At 41.7% G+C, this 23,524-nt stretch overlaps 1 protein-coding gene across 2 annotated transcripts in view; it reads right to left on the bottom strand.

Annotated features, from left to right (window-relative positions):
* The window catches only part of MCUB (mitochondrial calcium uniporter dominant negative subunit beta), a 101,459-nt gene extending 86,389 nt beyond the window's left edge, over window positions 1-15,070 (bottom strand). Inside the window, exon 1 of one of the 2 annotated variants that reach the window (XM_004380235.2) lies at window positions 14,791-15,070. In XM_004380235.2, the coding sequence (XP_004380292.2) occupies window positions 14,791-14,889 (99 nt within the window). In that variant the 5' untranslated portion in view covers window positions 14,890-15,070. Of the gene's footprint in view, window positions 1-7,708; window positions 7,728-14,790 lie in introns of those variants that run through there. The other variant, XM_023734799.1, reaches the window with a different exon arrangement.
* Between the last annotated feature and the right edge of the window lie 8,454 nt (window positions 15,071-23,524).

Below are 23,524 nucleotides of genomic sequence, written 5' to 3'. Positions count from 1 at the left end.
CAGCCTTCCCATTCTCTTCCTTCTCTCACAATTGGTGAGCACTGTGGCTTCATGGCCTAACCATGGAAAGATGCTGAAATCTCTACACATCCTCACACTCTCCCTTTTTCTTCCCCCATTGTGCTAGTTTCTGTTAATCCAGCTCCATATACAGTAACCATGACTTCGTAGCTGTCCTTGTTAACGCACTCATTTACTTCATCCCACTGTATATACACTAGATTGCTAGATCCAGACTCATCTTCTAGCACATAATCTTGGTACAGAGTTTACAAAGCAGGGGTTGGCAAACTATGACCTACAGGCTAAATCCGGGCTGCAGCCATTGTCATAAGGAAAGTTTATTGGAACACATAACTCTTGTTTATGTATTGCTTATAGTTGCTTTTGCTCTACCATGACAGAGCTGAGTAGTTATGGCAGAGATTGTATGGCTGCGAAGTCTAAAATGTTTACTGTTTGGGTCTTTACAGGAAAAGTTTACCAAGCCCTGGTATAGTCCAACATCATTTCTCATAAAGACAATGGCAACTATTTTCTTCTCCCTTATTCATTTAGGACTATTAATGTGCACCTGTACTAGCAGAATGAGTGCTACAAAAATGCATATACCCAAAGATATGAGAGATAGGTACCCGCTCCTCAGAAGTTACAATGTACAGAGAAAGACAATATGCAATGGGGGGAAGGCAGGCATGCAAAGAACTCTAATATAAGGGAGTATTTAAGTATCAAATGGGTAATAAAACAAAACACAAAAACAAAACCACTACAAGCATACTAAGCTAGTTAAGCTTGTGTGTCAGTTTGGCTGGGCCATGATTCTCAGTGTTTTGGCAGTCATACAATGTCATGATCACTTCCCTGCTGAGATTTGATACGCGATCACCCCCATGATGGGATATGCTGTGAGTGGTACTGGCAAACGTGGGGCTTGCAGCAGCTCACCACCCCCTCAGCCTTCATCTCTTCGACCTTTGCTGCCTAGTCCTGCCTGCTCTCCTTGCCAGAGCTTTTGCTTGTTCTGGATCCTGCAGCTGGCTCCTGTTCATCTGACCTCTGGTTCTTAGGATCTGAGCTAGCAGCTTACCTGCCGTCTTGCCTGCTGATCTTGAGATTCATCAATCTTCACAGCCTGTGAACAACAGCCCTGGCTCTCTGACCTGCCAATCCTGGGTCTACCAGCCCCTGCGGTTACAGGAATTAGGAGAAGCCTCTTTCCTGCCCCACAGACTTGGGACATTACAACTTCTAAAAACAGCATGAGCCATTTCCTTGATGTAAATATCTCTCTATGTATTTATACGCTTTACTGGTTTTGCTTCTCTAGAGAACCCAGCCTAAGACACAGACATAGGATGGAAAGATGATTTCCATCTAGGTAATCAGGAAAGGCTTTATTTACGGAGGCAGTGATATCAAAGCTAGACTTGTAAGCAGGAATAGAATGGGTAGGTTTCAGGCAAAGATAGCATGGGATAAAACGTTATGTTCTTTAAAACACATTACATCCATGTATGGGCTGCTCTTTTATTTCAGGTTTCAACCATGGGTAACCCACACTTGGGGCTTCTGTCATACTGTTTTCTGAGAGACTGCAATAGCCTCCATCTCATAGTGTTTCCGCTTGTCATGGTTTGACTTATGTCCCCCAAAAAATGTGTGTATCAGTTTGGCTAGGCCATGATTCCTGGTACTGTGTGATTTTCCTGTATGTTGTAAACCTGCCTCTATGATGTTAATGAGGGAGGATGGATGGCAGTTGTGTTAGTAAGGCAGGACTGGATCTACAAGACTGGATTGTGTCCTGAAACAAACTCTTGAAATATAAAAGACAGAAATGAGCAGAGAGACAGGGGGACCTCATACCATCAAGAAAGCAGTGCCGGGAGGAGAGCGCATCCTTTGGACCCGGGTCCCTGCGCAGAGAAGCTCCTAGTCTGGGGGAACACCGAAGAGAAGAAGGCCGACAGAGAGAAAAAGGCTTCCCCTGGAGCTGATGCCCTGAATTTGGACTTTTAGCCCACTTTCACTGTGAGGAAATAAATTTCTCTTTGTTAAAGCCATTCACTTGTGGTATTTCTGTTGTAGCAGCACTAGAGGACTAAGACACCACTCATCTGCTTCAACCTTCTGCATTCAGAGACTTAAGGGTGCGCTGGCCAGCCAATGTAGAAGATAGGCACAGGCCAAGCTGTTGTAACAGAGATGCAAAAATACAACAGAACTGAGGTAAGAGACGTTTATTTTTCGAGTAGGTAAGCAGCTGAGGGCAAATAAGATGACCTTCAGGTCATCCAGGGATCCAAGTCCCTTCTATCTGGCTACTCCACTATGCCTTAGAAGGTTGTGTGCCTCCACAGGGTCCAAGCTGGCTCACCCCCTTCCATGTCTGCACTCCAGACCATGGGAGGGAGAAAAAGGAAGAAGAGAGAAATCAGCTTCCTTATTGAGGATATGAACTAGAAGTTGTACTTGTCACTTCCAGAACTTGGTCACGTGCACACACCTGGCTGCAAAAAGAGGCTGATGAATGTAGCATTTAGGAATGGTCCAATATGCTAGAGGCAGAGTAGCAAGACTAGTTATGCCTGAGGAAATAGGCTAGGAAGTACTAAGGTTTCATATAACTTTCAATATAATCTATTCCCAATCTAATTCTTTAATGTAGTGTTTCCCAAATTATATTCTGTGGACTACTATTTTGGGAGAAGTAATCAGGAATGCTGTGGAATAAAAGACGTGTGTGATCACACTCTTTCCCATGCTCAGATCGTCCTAATGCCCGCTAGCAAAGTAAAGGTCCCAAAAGTTTGTAGCAAAAGAATCCATTTAACTTGGTATGGCTTAGCCAGAGTTCATCAAATTCATAAGAACAGAGAATTTGTTTTTCTGGAACATCTATTAAAATCCTAGGAAACAATGTTCTGCAGAACACTAGTTTATGACACAGAGTTAGTAAACATTCCTATATTACAAGATTTTAATATGATGTCTAAAACTCTAATGAGGTCAAATCAAGGACCACAGTTCACATGGAATACTCTCTGCAGCCTTATCAGAGTGCTTTCTTGCCCTCAAACACCTTTCAAATTCCCCTGTGTTTATGCTTTCTTCCCATTTCAAATCTGTCTGCTAAGCCCTTAACCCTGCTAAGAGCTGAGCTGAATCCCACCTCCTCTCAGCATGGCAATTTCTAATGGTGTTCCTTCTCTGAATTCTTCTGGTATTTATTGCCTTTGGTATTTATTTGACCCTCAGGAGCCAACTGAGGAAAGAATCCGTATCTGTTTCATGTGTAGGTTCCTTGTTTTTCACATAACGTTTAAGGATCTTGTGTGCAAACCTTCAGACTTGGCATAAACCACCAAAACTCCTCCACTGAGATCTCAGGACTTATGAAAAAGGGTTTTGTACCCATTCTAAAGGCAAGGGAAACACAGGTGATTAAAACCTAATAGACTTGCTTGCACTTAATTATGAAAGATCAAAAGCGCGGTAAGCAGTATCTACATCTCACAGTAGATCAACCTAACCAGAGTGGTGGAAACAGAAGCTGAATTCCCAGCTAAAACATTTTCAGGAATCAGTTCCTGGAGCTCGTGAAGGTGGCTGCAGCAGAAGCAGAAGCAAAGGCTCACACAGCAGCCAGAATCTCCATTATCATCTGTCTTAGTCATCTAGTATTACTACAACAGAAATACCACAAAGTGGACGGCTTTAACAAAGAAAAATTTATTCTCTCACAGTCTAGTAGGCTAACAGTCCTAATTTAAAGCATCAGCTCCAGGGGAAGGCTTTCTCTCTCTCTCAGCTCTGGAGGAAGGTGTTTGTCATCAATCTTCCCTTCGTTTAGAGGCTTCTCCTCACAGGAACCCAGACTCCAAAGGACACGCTCTGCTCCTGGTGCTGTTTTCTCCGTGGTATGAGGTCCCCCCACTCTCTGCTCACTTCCCTTTCATCTCTTGTAAGATAAAAGCTGATGCAGGCCACACCTCAGGGAAACTCCCTTTACATTGGATCAGGGATGTGATCTGAGTAAGGGTGTTACATCCCACCCTATTCCTCTTTAAAATAATCGAATCTTGCCTCATTAACACAGGCAGAGATTAGGATTGACAACACATAGGAAAATTAAATCAATCACAAAATGGAGGACACCACACAATACTGGGAATCACGGACTAACCAAGTTGACACATATTTTGGGGGGACACAATTACCATTCTATTCATCCACTATCGTTGTCTGCCCTGTGTGTCAGAGCAGAACTGTGTTCTACAGGGTTTTCAAGGATGTGATCTTTTGGAAGCAGATCGCCAGGCTTGTCTTCCAAGGCACCTCTGGGTGGGTTCAAAGCACCAGCCTTCCAGCTAGTAGTCAAGTACTTAACCGTCTGCACCACTCAAAGACTCCTGATGCCCTAAAAATCCAGAAATACTGGGACAATGTCACAGTTCCTGCATGGACTGTCTAGATTTATAAAAAGTCCCTGTTCACACTCAAAGACTTCAGATTCTACGTTTACAAGTAAATAATGGATGAATGGCAACCACTGTGCAGGGTTATCCATTCAGTATTTGAACATTCAACAGTATTCAACAAACTTTGCTATGTACCCCGCAAGGCTTCTCTTAACAGACTGCCAAGCACTAGCAGATCAATGGATGATGATCTTACTCATGGCAACTCATGCTCCAAAGCACTGTATCCACCACTTTTGAAATAAATGGTAATGGAAGAGCTGTGGTAGGAAAGGGTCTGCATGTTTCCCAATATCAAAAACTGTTATTTATTTATTTATTTTGGTTTATTTTCCAAAAGGTTAATTTTCTATTTTGCCCAGGAGTTGTATTTTACAAACAGGCATTTTTATAATTGATTTTTAAATTAATCTTCTAAATTTTCATGATTAAACTTAGTACTAACACTAATTTTTGCAGTCACAAAGCAGTACTTATGAATCTAAAACAAATACGATCTAATACTCTGAGAATCCCGTTTAGAAAAGTTCAGTCTCTATGAGAAAAATGCTGCCTACCCCACACATAAACAATCACCCTAAATCAATACCACACTTTAAGACTAGCCAAGGAAATACTTATATGTCAGGCTGTCCTTACAGAATTTATGTTTCATTAAATTATGTTAATTATGTCCCTTAGGAATCCTGATGTGAAAGCACATCTGAAATAACACAATTTAGCAAAGTATGACTTATGACTACTGCTTGCTTTTACTAGAAAATACAACACATATAAAGGTTATTTTGGTTAACTTTTAAAACCTTCAATTATTCAAGGCTCATACTGCAAAAAGTGGATAAGAATGCTTCAGCTCCCCTGCCCCTAATTAAGCTGAAAAGAATCAGTTGAGAAGGTAAGACCTGAAAAGAACACACCATTAAGGAACTCTATATATTCTGTCCTTTATTATCCATTTATTTATTCTTCTATTCAACAAACATTTATTATGCACCTACTGTGCCAGGGCAGAGGCAATCCGAGGTGAAGAAAAAATAGTTCTGGACCACAAAGTACTGAGAATCCAAGCGGGAAAATCAGATGAGCACAACTGACTATAATGCAGGGCAGAACGAACTAAGTGCTTTAAGTACTGTGCGGTTTAAGAAAAAAGTTTAATTAATTATGCCTGCAGAGATCTGCAGACGCCTCATCAAAACTGGAGTGGGGTGTGTATTGCAGCTAAGCCGTGAAGGATGAGTAGAAATCAGGAGGGTGAAGAAGGGATGGGAGGGAGACACTGCTGCCTAAGGAAACAAACACTAATGGCGGGGGGTAGGGGTGAAAATACATGATAAGCATTAGTCCAGCTTGGCTGGACTATGGGATATGTGAAGGGATGAAGCTAAAGACGAAACTGGAGGATGAGGGCAGAGCATGGTCTCTGGATCAACTGTACCTATGTTTCAAAGGTTGCTTACCTTTGTTTTGATAATAAAAACCTATATAAGGTAACTGATAAGGTGAGAAGAAATCATGCTACTCTCCTGAAAAGTGAGAAACTGTTTTATTATACATTATCTCAATATTCCCAAAGCAGAGTTGCAGAAATGAGTTATCAGACTATACAATGTCACAATAAATACCCTTTCCTATGCAAGGGCCAATGCTCGGTCGATTTATTTGCAAAGAATTTTCAGAAACAATTTTTTTTCAGGTTTACGTTCACATTACTGTCAGTCTTTCTCACAAAAGGCATGATTGCATTCCAGCTGCATTACTAGCAGGAGGAGCAATTATTCCTCAACATCTTTTAAAATCCCCTCTTTAAATATCCCATTCAGTTCACTAGGTAAACCCACACCAAAAACACAATGAACAAATAAAAATTTTAACAGAAGGGACAGCCCCGCCCCACACACAGATACATGCACACTCACAAAAACAATATCAAAGATTTATCAGAAAAATTGACACTGTCTTCTTTCCTCGAGCCAGGTTCAAGCCATTTATTATTTACTGTTATGCTCAAGAGGTTGAAAATATGCTAACTCACATTTAGGTCCCAAAAATGTGATTTTCAGCAATAAATTCATTATAAAAACACTGTCCACTTACAGTGAATTACTTAATACGGCCCTTCTAGCCATAGTGTTTGTGACTCCCACACAATGATTGGGTGGGACTATGCAAATAAGGTGCATGGAACCGTTCTGGGGGGTGGAACCATGCAAACAAGGTATATGGAACCCTAATGAGGGGATTGGTCAGTTTTGCCATCCCACTAGGCTTAAAATAAGCCATCCCAGAGGCAGGAAGAGGGGACCTCACCACCACCAAGAAAAAGGGCTGGGAGCAGTACGTGTCCTTTGGACCTGGGGTCCCTGCACTGAGAAGCTCCTAGATCCAGGAGATAGATGTAACACGGGAGAAGGCAAGAGACAGTGAAGGCAGGATCCAAGGGCCGAGGGGTTGGGGACTGAGAGAGGCTTGCCTATGGACACAGCCAAGAAGCTGTCTTGACCGAAGAACTGTAAACTTAGGTGTTCCTGATCCTGAATTATAACCTGTTACTTCCCTAATAAACCCCATAACTGTGAGTATGGTCTGTCAGTTCTGCATGGCCATTACAATGAGTTATCAAACCCAGCAGAGAAGCAGACAGTGTCATGGAAGCAACCAGCTGGTTTCAAAACTGGTAAAAAGGTTGGAAAGGAGTATGTCTGACCTCCACCTCATAGAATCAGCCTTGGGCTGACACTGATGGTGATTCTCCTCTTTCTCCCTCATGAAGTAAGACAAAGTCAGATGCCATGGTGTCATTTTTACACCACAACAAAACAATTGAGAATTCCCAGTAAAGTTGAATAGAACAGGATTACCACCTGTTTTCAAAGCAGTTCTTAAAAAAGAAACAACAAAAATAAACCAAAAACACCTCGTCAATCTAGTAAATATCATAAGCCCCCAGGTAGAACTCACGTTTGTGGTACAACTGCTGCCAGTCTTCAAAACTTTTTCCTCCCTGAAGTTTGCTCTGAGTACCTGTCAGTTTCTTGATATAAGGTTCAATGGTTTACGCCACTTCTTGTTTCTGTTCACAGGCTATGGAAATAGTGGTCAACTCTAACCCCATCTCTGTCTCTCTTTTCACTGTTCCCTATTTTTTTGCCCTCAAATCTATTCACAGATATTCTCTTCAAGGGACCTGATTTATACTGCAGAGTTCATACATCATTTCTTACCAATATTGTAGAGATCCAAAATAGAAATCTAACTGTCCCCCAAAACAGCTGCCGAACAGAAGCTGGACTGCAATGCTTTCTATTCTGTTTTTGATAAACCTGTAACTGAAATAAAAATGATCAAAAACCAAATAACATCATTTATGGTTTCATTAAATAGGAAACTCAGAGTAAAGAGATTTGCATGACTTGGTAGTTTGTTTACCCAAACTATATTAACTCTGGTGGGGATGGTGGAAGGAGCAAGGAAATAGGAAGAGTTAGGACAGGCGAGGGTAGTAGGAAGAAAAGGGGAGGAATCCATTTCCATGTCTGAGGAGAGTGAACATCTTCAGGACTGCTATATTTCCTTAAGACCCACAACATCTAAATGAGAGTCTTACAGCAAGTCAGTTCAATGCAATCAATATTTACTGAGCACCTTCTATGGAAGCTGCACCAAGGAGACTGTGTGAACAAGAAAGAGACTAGTCTGCCACACTTCCACAATTAACTATTTAAAATGTATTTGTTCAAACACCAAAGGGCTGATTTTTAAAATTTCTTAAAACCTTATTTACACACCACTTTTCCCAATAAGGAGTGCCTGGGTGGTGCAAAAGGTTAAACACTCAGCTACTAATCGAAAGGCTGGCAGTTCAAATCCACCTAGAGGCACCCGGAAGAAAGGCCTAGCAATCTGCTTCCGAAAGGTCACAGCCGTTGAAAATCCTATGTGCAGTTCTACTCTGAAACACGTGGAGCTGACATGAGTTGGTATCAACTCTAGGGCAACTGTTTTTTCTCCTCCCTAATAAAAGATGATTACATGAATGGAGAAAAAAATGAATGTAGAGAAAAGATGATGAAACTATGAGTAAGGTAAATGCACAAAATGTCATAAGCGCTTACATATAATTCACTGTATCTTTAAAATAAATCTATACCTGCTCAGGAGAAACTCAACTATTCTGATACTAAGACCAGACAGCACTTTCTTCCATGGGTCCTCTTAAAGCGCATCTTTTCATTGACTACACTGTTTCATAGGGCTGTTTCTTAAAAGGCATGGGAATGTGGAAAATTCAGTAAACACTTTCGTAGAGGAGGTCCCAAGCCACAGTCTAAAGGCAAAGCTCAGAGAGCAGAGGGCTAGCATTTGTTTAAAACCCAAGGAAAATTAATACTATGGTTTAATTTGATGGGATCAAAGAAGAAGATTCTTCTCAAATATGGCTGAGATAATACTGTTTGGCTTATTATCATTTGTTTACACCCTGTAGCTTAGCCTAAGGTATCTACTGTACAATGGTTTTATGGTTCTAACGCTAAATACTCTTGAGTATGCAATGTTTCACAAACTAGAATGACAAAAGGAAGTACTAGGGAGAGATTTAATCTATTGTGATATGCTAACCCCATTAAATAAATTTCAGTTGCTTTTCATGGGATAAACAGTTGTAACTACCATTAGGAAAAACTGCCACTCTACTGACTGCCTAAGATCATAAAAGAGGGGATTTTTCAATCATTAAGACAACCGTTTAGGCACGGACAACAGTTTATCCAATGGGTCATTTGCATCCTCTGGTAGAAAAACAAAATGGCAATTCTACAGAAGAAAAAGACTTCTGAGATCATTAATTGGTGCCTTGTTTAGAAAAGTGGGTAAAACAGACTGAATGACTTGGCTAAGCTCACAGAGCTAAGTGGTGGCAGGGCCAGGTCTACACTCAGATGTCCCAGCTGCCTGTCCAACACCACCAAATAATTTGCTCATTTCTGTTCCATGAGCTAAACACATTTACTTTACATAGTATACGTTTTAGATCAACCAACACTTAGCCTCCAGTTTCTACCTTAGTTTCACAGGTACTTCATTCAACAAATGTTTACCTGCCAACATACAAAATGATTTCCTAGCTTCTAGTTTCTGTAAACCAACACTAATACCTAAGCGCTGGAAAGGTGGTGGTGGTGTTTTTGTTAGGTGTCATCGAGTTGGATCCAACTCACAGCAACCCCACGTACAAGAGAACGAAACAATGTCCGGTCCTGCGCCATCCTCACAATTGTTGCTGTGTTTGGGCCCACTGCTGGCAGCCACTATGTGTCGCAGTGGCGACGGATGTCGGGGCAGCAGAGACGATAACCAATGCCACAACTCCTACAGAGAAGTGGGGCCAGGAGGATCACTCTGAGGAGTTGAACCCCCGGCTTCAGTCCCAGGAGTTTATTACATAGTCAATACAGCAAACAGTGAAGCAAATAACAGAACAATGGGTTTTGGGTGAGTAACAATAAGTTTCCAGCAAGGGAGAAGGAATTCAAGTAAACAAGCCAATCAGTAACAGGACAATAGGTTTGGGAAAACAAGTCGTGCCTAATCTCTTTCTCATCGCTGACAAGTCTCCAACATGTCGTATACAGCATAGAGGCCTGTGGGGGCTGCAGTTGTCAATAGTGCAGCCATGTTTAAATGGCATATATCCCCACAACTATGTTAATCCATCTTGTTGAGGGTCTTCCTCTTTGTCACTGGCCCTCTACTTTACCAAGCATGATGCCTTCTCCAGGGACTGGTCTCCCCTGATAACATGCCCAAAGTACGTTAGATGAAGTCTCGCCATCCTCGCTTCTAACGAGCAGTCTGGCTGCACTTCTTCCAGGACAGATTTGTTCGTTCCTCTGGCAATCCATGGTATATTCAATATTCTTCATCAACTCAAATGCATCAATTCTTCTTCTGTCTTCCTTATCCATTCTCCAGCTTTCACATTTATATGACGCAAATGAAAATACCATGGCTTGGGTCAGGTGCACCTCAGTTCTCAAGGTGACACCTTTGCTTTTTAATACTTTAAAGAGATCTTTTGCAACAGATTTGACCAATGCAATACATCCTCTGATTTCGTGACTGCTGCTTACTGTGAAATCCTTTACAACTTCAATATTTTCTCCATTTATAATGATGTTGCTTATTGGTCCACTTGTGAGGATTTTTGTTTTATGTTGAAGTGTAATCCATACTGAAGGCTATAGTCTTTGATCTTCATCAGTAAGTGCTTCAAGTCCTCCTCCCTTTCAGCAAGCAAGGTTGTGTCACCTGCATATCACAGGCTGTTGATGAGTCTTCCTCCAATCCTAATGCCACTTCTCGGATTATTTGTTCAGCATACAGATTGAATGTTAAGTATGGTGAAACGATACAATCTTTCTTGATTTTAAACCATGCAGTAGCTCCTTGTTCTGCTTGAACAACAGCCTCTTGGTCTATGTACAGGTTCCACATGAGCACTGTTAAGTGTTTTAGAATTCCCATTCTTTCCAATGTTATCTATACTTTGTTATGATCCACACAGTTGAATGCCTTTGCATAGTCAATAAAACACAGATGAACATCTTTCTGGTATTCTCTGCTTTCAGCCAAGATCCATCTGACATCAGCAATGATATTCCTTGTTCCACGTCCTCTTCTGAATCTGACTTGAATTTCTGGTAGTTCCCTGTCAATGTACTGCTGTAACCGCTTTTGAATGATCTTCAGCAAAATTTTACTTGTATGTGATATGATATTGTTCAATAATTTCCACATTCTGTTGGATCACCTTTATTTGGAATGGACACACATATGTGTCTCTTCCAGTCAGCTGGCTAGATAGCTATCTTCCAAATTTCCTGACATACATGAGTGAGCACTTCCAGCCTTGTGTCCGTTTGCTGAAACATCTCAACTGGTATTCTGTCAATTCCTGGAGGCTTGTTTTCCGCCAACGCCTTCAGTGCAGCCTGGACTTCTTCCTTCAATACCATCATCTCTTGATCACATGTGAAAGGTGGTAATGTTTAATATTTAATAGACAAACTGGTCTAGAATTACTTTGAGACCAAAACACCAATGTCTTTTCTATAGCGTAAGTATAATCACCAACATACAACAAATTGCTCTCTGCTCAGGAGAGAGTTCTGAAACCAGTATTGTAGAACATAACGCCAATTACAAATACAAGAATAAAACGGTAGGAAAGTGTCAAGTATGTTTTTTAAACTCAAAAAATTAAAACAACAATTTCTAAATGACCATACTATGGTGGGACTAAAACATTCATACGCTTTATTTCCAGACGTCTAAAAAAATATGCTTGATACTTAAGTCTCCCTAGAAAGCTCATTTGATTTTTTTAAATTTAAATACAGCTTATAGGGGGCTCAAATGCTGTATGAGGGGCATAAACTCACATCAGGGAGTCTAAGCAGCAGAAAACCCAAATTAAGAAAGGCACAATTAGGCAAGGGCTTTCTGTTTAAAGATAGTTCACCAAGCACCATAATCACTCCAAGCTGCATCCTAGCACACAGAAACGCCAGCAGGAGCCACGGATTGCCCTGACAGCCACTCAGCCAGAGTGCTGACAAGCAGAGATGCTGCCACCAGAACCTGATCACAGACTCCAGGCCATGCCTTGGCCAACAGCAATACAATACACTCTTGCTCTTGTACGCTTCAGACTAAATGTGTTCTTTAAAAAGCAATTCTACTACACTAACCATATCCAGGTCAATAAATTTTTTTTTCTCTCACCCACAAAACACTGGCAGACAATTACTAACCTACCATATGAAGTTTGAGAACTGTGTATTTTTCAAAGTTACTAAATGCTCCTATAAACCAAAAGCCAAACCAGTTGCCATCAATTCTGAATCATGGCAACCCCATGTGTTTGAAAGAAGAACTGTGCACTGTAGGGTTTTCAGTGGCCAGTGTTTCAGAAGTAGATCGACAGGTCTTTTTCCAAGGCACCTCTGGGTGGATTCAAATCACCATCCTTTCGGTTAGCTGCAGAGGGCTTAATCATTTGCACCACCCAGGGACTCCAAATGTTTCTATAAGGCACACTCATAATTTCAGAAAAGGTCAGATGTAACTGGGGACACTTCCTTGAGATAGTACTCATGACAAGTCCTCGCAAGCTAGGTTTTTATGAACTGTCAGGCTGCAAACACCACTTTTTTTTCCCTACCTGCTTTCACAGGGCCTAGGGGTCTGAATATGGTAAAGATATATAGAAATAATACTTGTCTTTAGCCACGGGACTTTTCATATCAAGTGAGGCAACCATCAAACAATGAGAACTTAAAATAAAAAATGTCTCTACGGCCAGGTAATCTGATATGCAGAAAATGTGCAGTAGTTCTAGCTAAAACTACTAAGGGGCCAGGACATTTCTATCCGTTTCTTTATGGTAATATTTCAAAGACACAAAGAGGCAAACTCACAGGCTTGCTTTTATTATTTGGTGGGTGAGGAAGTCTTTTACAAGTCTGTCATTCCTTTGGTTCTTGATAAGGAAGGCAATGGAAGCATTTTCACTTCTAAAGTTCAACAAATGGATTTTACAGCATGGACAGTCAAGACTTAAAAGGTTACAAATCAGAAATAGTCAAATGTAAAGCTTAGGACAACTACCTAGAAGCAAAGAACCACTGACTGTTTCCCTGTTATTAGACCTAATAAGCCCCACTGAATCATTTTCCACTTCTTTTAAAAGGGCAGCCAGATTCCTGCTGGGGCAAGCAATGGCACCACCCTATAAAGCACCAGATGGGAAAAGAGAAAAGGGCTTGGAGTTGATTCTTTGAGAAAGGACAGTCAGTCCTGGGATTCATGAAAATTCTACTCCTATAAACATTAAATGGATTTAATAGAAAATGGAATCAATCATTTGCATTTAAATGGTGTGTGATGCAGGGGGTTCCTTGTATTGGGTTGTTTTAATGTTTTGTAAATCTCTGACTGTAAAGTGTAACACAAAATAAATAAAGTACAATTTTAAAGACTGGAAAAAGCCTATCTCCCCAACTACTTTATCAAGTGTACCATATTACATCTTAAGGAGTCTGCCTTTCTTCCTAGGTACTACTAACAAAATGGTCTCCCTTATTCTCTTCCAAACATTCAAGGAAGGCACTTTAAAATGTAATTAAATATTTTCTGCATCAGTCTAAACTTGGAAACACTGACATCGTTGTAGGGGGAGAAAAGAAAAAGGAAGTGAAAAGGTACAAGATAATCACACTAGTTACTTTCCAATGTGACTTTTTTTTTTTTTTTGCAATTGTACCCCTAAAAGATAAGTAATAAAATAAAATAAATTTTCTCTAACAATCTAAAAGTAATGTAATAGTTGGGGAGAAGGGGGGGAAGAAACTAAAACTCAGAAACAACTCTCTCTCCAACACACACACCCTGATGGCTTTTCTTAAAAGGCTGTCCTCATCAGGCTCAGAGTCAGGGTTCCTGGGCTCCTGTCAGGCTCCATCACAATCCTAGTACACGCAGCACTTTTTCCTTCTCTTCTCGTTTTTAGTCCACATCTATTCTCCTCCCTCCTCCTCCAAGAACGGTTCCACACAGACCACAATACAACTGAGTCAGGCCAAGTGTTACTCGCCAGCACACGCTCATGATTCACTCGGCTCTCGAGTCTCTGAACGTAACGCGAGTTTTTCTTCCCTCTTCAGAAGGGAGGTGCTCGCGGGTTTGAGGCTGGGCCTTTCACTCTCCTACAACAATCCACACTAGGCTCATTCGCACGCACTGCTCGCTGCCCACGTTTCTTACTCTCCCTCAGTCGCTTCGGCAGCGACGACGGAAGGCCGAGGGGCCACGAGCCGACAGCAACGCGGCTCTGGAACTTACTCCAGGTTGCGGTTTGGTGCGGAGAAAACGCCTTCCGGGGTTATTTTGCCGCTTCCCTGGGCCGCAGCCCCGCGGACCCCGCACCCTAGCTTGGCCGCGGTGATGCCCCCGAGGCCCCTCAAGCCCCGCCGCTGCAGCGAGGGACGCTCTGGCCTTTCCTTCCCTCGGCCCCGGGGCGCGACTTCGGCCTGGACTCCGGGACCCGCGTCTGCGGCCCGGCGACCACCTGTCGGGTCTCTCCCGTGCGGAGCCCGAGGGGCAGAACATCGCAGGGGACTTCCCGCCGCTCCCGGCACTCCGCGGAGGCTTTCATTTTCGCCAAAGTTGCCCGACGCAAACTTTTCCTCCCGCCTCTCCCGGGGCGCCCCGAGACCCTCGCACCCTAAAACGGGCTTTTCCTTACCTGGGGCGTCAGCGACCGCGGGTACGCGCGACCCCGGGTATCCGGAGTCGGCAGTAGCCGCGGACGCCACGGCCTGGGACCCCTCCGCAGAAGCATCATCTTCCCTGGGGCGTGGGACTCCCGCAGGAGTTACCGGGACATTCTCTCCGCACGGCCGGGCACCTTGCTGGCGGCAGCCAGCCCAGAGCCCGGCGTTTGCTGCGGGCGCAGCCCGACCCGCGTCGAGACGCCCGGCCCCCGCCTCCCGCCTGCCTGCCTACCCGAGCGGCGCGGCGCGGGCTGGGGGCGGGTTAAAGGGAGGGTGTGTCCCTGTCTCCACTTCTCGACTTCGTACACACACGAGCGCAAGGCTGTTTTCTTTCCTCCGACAAAAAAGAAAAAAAGAGCAAGAGCGCGCGCGAGAAGGATCCTCTCCCTTCTTAGGTTTCGAGGGCCAGCGCGAATGCTCGGCCTCGACTCTTCTCAGAAGCCCTTCCAGGCATGAACGAACGAGTGCTGGGCGAGTCACACTATGGGAGCTGTGATTTCAAAACTCGCTGTTTATTTCGAACACTTCGTGCTCTGAGATCAGTCTTCTCCACGCCCTCCCCACGGGGGCGGCGGGCGGTCTGAGGGGAAAAGAGCGTGAGGGATTTGGAGAGAGGCAGGGTCTCGGCAAGTGGTCTCCTCTACGGTCCACCCCTTAATTGGCCAGCAGGCTTGTGTTGTGGATGGGAGCCGCGGCCCTCGGCTCTCGGTGAGCGCTGAGTGAATCACACCGGCAGCCTACCTCCGCCGGGGCAGGTTTGTTCACTAGACCGTGTCCCATACCCGAGCTCAGGGGGAAAATCTCTCCCACAGCAGAACTGACTTCTCTCCTGAAGCACGTTTCGAATTCGAAGAGCAACAGAATGTAGTTTTCCCAACAACTGGCAAAGCTAATGCTTTGCTTTGGAGACTTTTTTATTAAAACAAACAAAAACCACTTAGGAGCAACCTAACCCAAGCTTTCAAACAGTTACCTTAGAGTTGCCAGATATAAACAGTGGGCCCCGTTAAGTTTAAATTCCAGTTAAACAACGAATAATTTTTTAGTGTTTTGCCGTCGAGTCGATTTTGACTCATGATGACCTCATTGTGCTTCGAGTATTTCCCAGATATTGCATGGGACACACTTATCCTTTAAAAATAATAAATACTTGGGGTGTACTAAAAAATTGTTCTTTATTTACCTGAAATTAAAATTTAACTGGGCACTCTGGGTTTCGTTTGTTTTGTTTTTCTTAAATCTGGCCACCCTAATTTAGAAGCTTGAGTTAAGGGGTCAAAGTTGGCAAACAATACAATAAGTGGCAAATCTCTCCTGATGGTGATATTTCTTTGTTGAAAAAAAGAACTGGAAGTTTCTATGATAGCAAAAACTTTAGTATCACCATGAAAGACTGATTCATATGTGTTACCTAGCATCTACATCAAAATATAATCGCCCTGTGACACATTAACTCCAAAGGTAAATTACTTTACCTGAGTCCTTTTTCTTCTATTAGTGCTTCAAGAGAAGAAAAGAGCTTTATTTGGAGGGAGGGAAATGGAGAGGAGGAGGAGGAAATGCGGATTTTGGAGCGCAGAATATGGCAGCAAAGGCCAGGTGAGCAAACTGCTGCAGGAGACCTCTGGACACTACAGTGGAGAAGGATGCCCTGTCCACACTGCGGCACACACGGATCTTTTTGGTGCACAACAAACTTCACCACAATGGGTGGACATCTTGGTGAGATGAAACAGATAGTCAAGGTGAGCTAGTTCATAAAAACTACTTACACGTTACAGCTTTTTCACGTTTGAAGCTCTGATCTCACTTTTTAAAAATTGTTTTTTTTAAACAGCTTTCTTGAGGTATAATATACATACCATAAGATTCACTCAATTTAAGTGTACAATCAAGTGATTTTTAGTAAATTTACGGTTATGCAACCATCACTACAATCCAGTTTTAGAACATTCCCATCACCCCAAAAAGATTCCTCTGCCCCATTAGCAGTCACTCCCCTTTCCCATCCCTATCCCCTGACAACTACTAATCTACGTTTTGTCTCCATAGATTTGTCTTTTCTGGGCATCTTATATAAATGGAATCACACTGGTTGTTTTAAAAGCTCTTCCTGTATTCCATTTTGCATTTCTCATTAGTCTGAGGTCTAGCTCTGTTCCTTTGCCTCAGGCACTTCACACAAGCACTTCCTGTTTCTGCATATTGTTATCCTTCCAGTCTGCGTATCCACAATTCCTGATTTCTCCCCAGCCGCATCTGTTTTAATTTAATCCTGCTAGATCTCTTCCTTTCCACTAGCATACTTTATTCATTGTTAACTGAATCTTTAATTTAAAGCAGATATTGCGCTTGGCACTTCTGATACAAAGAAGAAAGCCAAAGCAACTGCCGTTGCATCTATAATCTAGCTAGAGAGCCAGACATGAGCCTAAATAAATACAATGAGAAATGTGCTACAATACAGACAGGTACTAAGTGCTGCGGGAAGGTTTGGGGTAAAATAATAGCATTTATTCAGAACTTACTATGAGTCAAAAAAGTTGATTTACTGTGACACTGTCGAAGCTTCTTCATTTGCACAAGCCTCTTCCAAGGCACAGAGTGGGTCCCTAGCAAAGTATTCACTTGGTCGTATGTTTTTTTGCAGTATTTCTAAAAGTGAGGTATTGTAACTGAAATCAGTTAAGACCACTGTCTCTTTTCACTCCAGCCACCTCTCTGTCACACATCCACATGGCAGAGTTATTGTCGATAGGTGCTATGGAGTTGATTTCAACTCACAGCAACCTCATGTGACAGAGTAGAACTGCCCCATAGGGCTTTCTAGGCTGTACTTTTTACAGGAGCAGATCAACAGTTCTTTCTCCCTCAGAGCCGTTGGCTGGGTTTGAACCTCCAACCTTTTGGCTAGCAGCCAAGTGCGTAACTGTTGTGCCACCAGAGCTCCTTACATGGCAGGGTAGCCATGGACATTTCAGAGATCCAATAGAGAATAAGTTGAGTTGGAGATACATTTAGTCTGGGTTTCGTGCGATATTTTTGTGCGGCTCACAGTTATTTCCACGTGCCATTAAGTTATTGCTAGCCATGCCCATGTCGGAATGGTTCCCAGGACTTCCCTTATCATCTGCTGGGCCAACTTACCTGGTGTTGTGACACAAAGGTGCAAGGCCAGAGATTGTATTGCAATATGAACGAGTCCTACACTGCCAGGTTACCAGAAGTAAGGGGCTAGTGGAAAAGAAATGATGTTTGAAAGGAACGGACCTAGAAGCTAGTCTGTGGAATATTCTTCCCAGTCTTACAGCTTATATATGAAAAACACTTGATGGAAGTTTTCCCAAATTTAAGAACAATGATAAAAATTGACATGACTTTACAATAATGACTTGTGAAGCTTGAAGACATTTTTCTAAACTATTAATGACATAAAACAAATTTCAATCAACCATGCCGGAGAAAAGACGATTATCTTTTCTATTCTCTCTATAGAAAGTATTACAAAATTGTCATATGAAAAGGTGATTAAAGAGGATGTAGTCAAAAACGTATATGGAAAAAGGTATTACAGTGATGTGTAAGGTAACTAATTAATAAATATATTTTCTTTTTCTGAATTTTTGTGCTTTAAGAAATTTGCTATTTAAGATTTATCTTCTCATTCCACTTTCATGCCAATTTTGTATTCCTTAATTTTATTCTTTTTCTTCAACAGGGCTCCCAGATTATGTAAGCTTCAGGCTCCACAGAACCTGGATCTGCCTCTATGGGTCAGGTATAAGCACTTTGCTTGCATTATCTTGTTTAATCATTACACAAACAATAAGATAGGTATTATTAGCTGCCTATTACAGATGAAGAAACTGAAAATTAGCAGGTTAAGTAACTTATCTAAGGTCATACAGTCAGAATTCAGGCCTGGAATTATATAATTTATGACCCCAAGCTTTTACTCTTGACCCTGTATTGCCTGCCTCTTCTAGCATCACCTCACCACTGGCCTTCCTGTAGCCCCAGGTTTCATACAGAACCACAGCTAGGGTAAGGTGAGTGAGGTGAGTCATACAAGCACAGGGTCAGATCCTGTTTCTATTTTTAAAAAACAAAATTTTTTGCATTAATTTTGATTTTTAAAAACACTACATCAAAAATTATAAATCTTAATTCCTGAGGTTTTTTTGTGCCTTTTTTAATTTTGCACCTAAGGCAAATGCCTCACTCACCTCATTCTAGTTCCAGTCCTATGTCATATCATTAATTAGGACTTCAATATTAAGATTTGTGCTTAAACTTCCATTGACTTTCATAGAACTTACCTAGCAGACATTATTCACCTATGCCTTCAAACCACCTTCCACATCAATAATAATATTGAACTAGTGAGTGTTGGCATTGCCTACCCACCACTGGCGAAAAGAGTCCAGCCTCCATCAAGCTGGAAGAAAGTTTATTTATAAAAAAAGTTTTATATTTATGTCACCTGGTCTTAATTATAAAATCATATGAATTGAGCAGCCTCTTATATATCCTATGCAGATTCCAGCAACACTGGATTGTAGGGTGGACATGCTGAGGGGCGCCCCCACAGGTATCTTACATGGAGGCCCCCACTGTGATTGAATTCTAGTGCTAACTGGGGAAGGCTATCTCTTTTTCCTTATTCTGCCTACAGGGCCTAGGCCTCCATTTTTAACAATTAGAGTCATAAAGAAGTTTGTACACAAATAAGAATACATATTTTTTTCTAACACATATAAAAGATTTACAATGTAATGACCCTATATTAGGCTTCAAAGGAAATTTCAAAACAATTTGAAAACTTGTTTCTGTCTTAGTTACCTAGTGCTGCTATAACAGAAATACCACAAGTGGGTGGCTTTAATAAACAGGAATTTATTTTCTCACAGTTTAGGAGGCCAGAAGTCCAAATTCAGGGCATTGGCTCTAGGGTAAGGCATTCTGTCTCTGTTGGCTCTGGTAGGGTCTGGGAGGAGAGGTCCTTGTCTCTTTTCAGCTTCTGTTCCTCTGTCCCTTGGCAATCTTCATGTGAAGTGATATCTACCTTTCCCCATCTATGCTTCCTTGCTTCTGTGCCTAATCTATTCTTTTCATATCTCAGAGGTGATTGGTTTAAAACACACCCTACACTGATGATGGTCTCATTAACATAACAAAGAAAACTCTATTCCCAAATGGATTAGGATTCCAACACACATTTTGGGGGGACATAATTTAATCCATAACAGTATCATATAAGCTTATGTTCATGAAATTAAATGCAAGAAATTAACAAAAAGATAAAGTACCTCATCTTAGAATTTAAATAACACTTATTAATATTCATTGATTAAGTAGAAAGTAATTTGAAATTGCAAACTATTTTAAAACTGAATAACAAGGAAAGCACGTAATATTAAAACCTTCAGCACTTAGAAAAAGGAATGGCCTTTAATGCATTTATAAGAAAACAGAATAGACTGAAAATAAGTTTACAATCCAAGAAGCTAGATAAAAACTGCAGCAGAAATAAACTTAAAGGAAGTAGTAGGAAGGAAATGATAAAGGTAAAAGCAGAAAACGAAACAAACTTCCCCTACACCTTCTCCTACACAACCACCTTCAGAAAGTAGAGAGTCAAAAAAATCAAAAGTTGTTTTTTTTTAAAAAGGCACTGAGATAGGTAAAGCTGAAACATCAGGAAAAAAGAAAGAAAGCATACCTGACCATAACAGAAGGATCAGAAAAGCTAATACTCAATGTATGTTTATATCAATAAAGTTAAAACTACAAAGACCAACACTGCCTTAACAAAGAGAACCTTAAGAAACCAATAATCATACATTGAAACGGTGGACAATGTTCTACCTGGAAAAAGGCTTGAAGTTCAGGGGATTAACAGGCCGAAGTTCAACCAAAACTTCAAAAATAGATAATGCCTATTTTATACACAATTTTAGGTGTTTTTTACAAACTTCCAAATCAACAAAAGAAATGGGAAGCTATCCAACTCATTCAGTAAAACTAGTTGTTGTTCTTAGTTGCCCTCGAGTCGATTCCAACTCACCTCGACCCCATGTATGCAGAAAGGAAGCGCTCCACAGGATTTTCACAGTACAACACTGTTATCAAAACTAGACAAGCACCGTAAAAGCAAACTACAGTCCAGTCTTATAAACATAGATGAAGCAGATCCTAAATAAAATACTAGCAAGCTGAACCCAGTAATGTAATAAAAGAATAACACATCATGATCAAGTAAGTATTAATTCAAGATGCCAGGGTCAATTGCCAAATTCTAGGGAAACTTAAGAATCTCTTAATCCAAACATCTCCCATCTAAACCATGCCTTGGGAGCTGATTTATTCATACAGTGTTAACTATTTCCACCCTTGCCATCTACAGCAGCCCACAGTAGCCTGGACAGACTCATCCTGTTTAGGTCAGATCATATCACTCCTCTGCTCAAAGCCCTTCAAGGCTTTCCATCTCTTTCAGACTAAAATCCAAAGCCCTCATCTTACGTAGCTTGAGAAGTCCTATAAGATGCACTAGGCTGCACTACCTTCCACACCCTGCCTGGAGGTCTTACTCTGCTTTATTTTTTCTGTCTCCCCAATTAGAACAGAAGCTCCATGAAATCAGGGACCTTGTCTGCTTTAGTCATTGATTTTATTCAGTGCCTGTCGCATGGTAAGTTTGCAAATATTTGCTGAATGAATGCATCAGTGGATGAAAAAACAGGACTTCTAAGTGTAAAACTGCCACCACCTTTAAGAATAACACCCACACACATACTCCTGGTTATAAGTGCATGGCAGTGTGTTAGAGAGATTGTTCTAGGCTCTAATGATAAAGTGGTGGATAAGAAAGATGAGTTCCTTGCCCTCAGAGAACATAGTGGGGAACCTAAACAGTGAACATGTAATTGAATAAAGTGGACTAAGTACAAGGGGCCATGCATGGGAACATACAGCAGAGAGATCTGACCTAGGCTAGGAGTGAGGGACAGGCTGACGTCTAGACACACTAATAACGGAAGGATAAATAGGAGTCCACCAAATGAAGAGGTGAAGACATGTTTCCAGCAGAGGGAATGGTGTGTTCCAAGGCCCAGAAGTATAAGAGTTCATAACTCTACTTAGGAGATAGCCGGTGGAAAGTTAAAGTTTGGAATAGCCTTTTTTGGAACAAACCTAATGGCAAACAAAACAACAGTTATAGATCACTGGTGAGCATCAAGTTTTGAAGTCTGATGGTATGTGGGCATAATGGACTAAGACTGCTTGCTTCTATATGTGCAGCAGTACTGGGTGGCCTGAGGCAAAATAAAAGTACAGTCAGTAAATTGATCATAGGAAACAAGGAATTTAAGGTGGCAGTAGCCAGCACGAAAACTCTTGGTGTTCAGTCTCAAGTGTGGAAGAAATTCAGTGAAGGTAGAAGCTGTTAGGTGATATGAGGGCAAAGAGAAGACTCAATATAGGAAGATAATTACTATTATTCCTTTTGTGCTGCTATTTTGCTAGACAGTGATTGCCACTGAGTACGTACTATGTGCTAGATGCTACGTGAGAAGCTATGTACACATTTGATAAAAATTTTCACAAAACTCTTACCACAGAATTATTATCTCTAGTAAGTTTACTAAGGCTCAGAGAATTTTGGGGACTTGCTCTGGGTCACACAGCTAGCAGAGGGACCAGTGTGGCTCCCAGACCCATATTCTTTCCCCTGTTCTTGTCAGGTGCCGTCAAGTCGGTTCTGACAACCCAATGTACAACAGAACAAAACACTGCCTGGTCCTGCACCATCCTCACAATCGTTGTTATGCTTGAGCCCATTGTTGCAGCCACCGTGTCAATCCATCTCGTTGAGGGTCTTCCTCTTTTTCAATGACTCTCTATTTTACCAAGCATGCTGTCCTCCATGGACTGGTCCCTCCTGATAACATGTCCAAAGTATGTGAGATGTAGTCTTGCCATCTTTGTGTCAAAGGAGCATTCTGGTTGTACTTCTTCCAAGACAGATTTGTTTGTTCTTTTGGCAGTCCATGGTATATTAAATATTCTTTGCCAACACCACAATTCGAAGGAATCAGCTCTTCTTCGGTCTTCCTTTTTCATCATCCAGCTTTTGCATGCATATGAAGCGGTTGAAAACACCATGGCTTGGGTCAGGTGTACCTTAGTCTTCGAGGTGACATCTTTGCTTTTTAACACTTTAAAGAGGTCTTTTGCAGTAGATTTGCCCAGTGCAATGCGTCTTTTGATTTCTTGACTGCTCCTTCCATGAGTGTTGATTGTGGATCCAAGTAAAATGAAATCCTTGACAAGTTCAATCTTTTCTCCATTTATCATGATGTTGCTTATTGGTCCAGGTGTGAGGATTTTTGTTTTCTTTATGTTGAGGTGTAATCCATACTGAAGGCTATGGTCTTTGATCTTCATCAGTAAGTGCTTCAAGTCCTCTTTACTTTCAGCAAGCAAGGTTGTGTCCTTTGCATAACGCAGGCTGTTAATGAATCTTCCTCCAATCCTGATGCCGCGATCTTCTTCCTATAGTCTAGCCTCTTGGATTATTTGCTCAGCATACAGATCGAATAGGTATGGTAAAAGGATACAACCCTGACACACACCTTTCCTGACTTTAAACCACGCAGTATCCCCTTGTTCCATTCAAACAACTGCCTCTTGATCTATGTG

Source organism: Trichechus manatus, unplaced genomic scaffold (genome assembly GCF_000243295.1).
Source record: "Trichechus manatus latirostris isolate Lorelei unplaced genomic scaffold, TriManLat1.0 scaffold00071, whole genome shotgun sequence".
NCBI classification, from domain to species: domain Eukaryota; kingdom Metazoa; phylum Chordata; class Mammalia; order Sirenia; family Trichechidae; genus Trichechus; species Trichechus manatus.
This window is presented reverse-complemented; position numbering and strand designations above follow the sequence as displayed.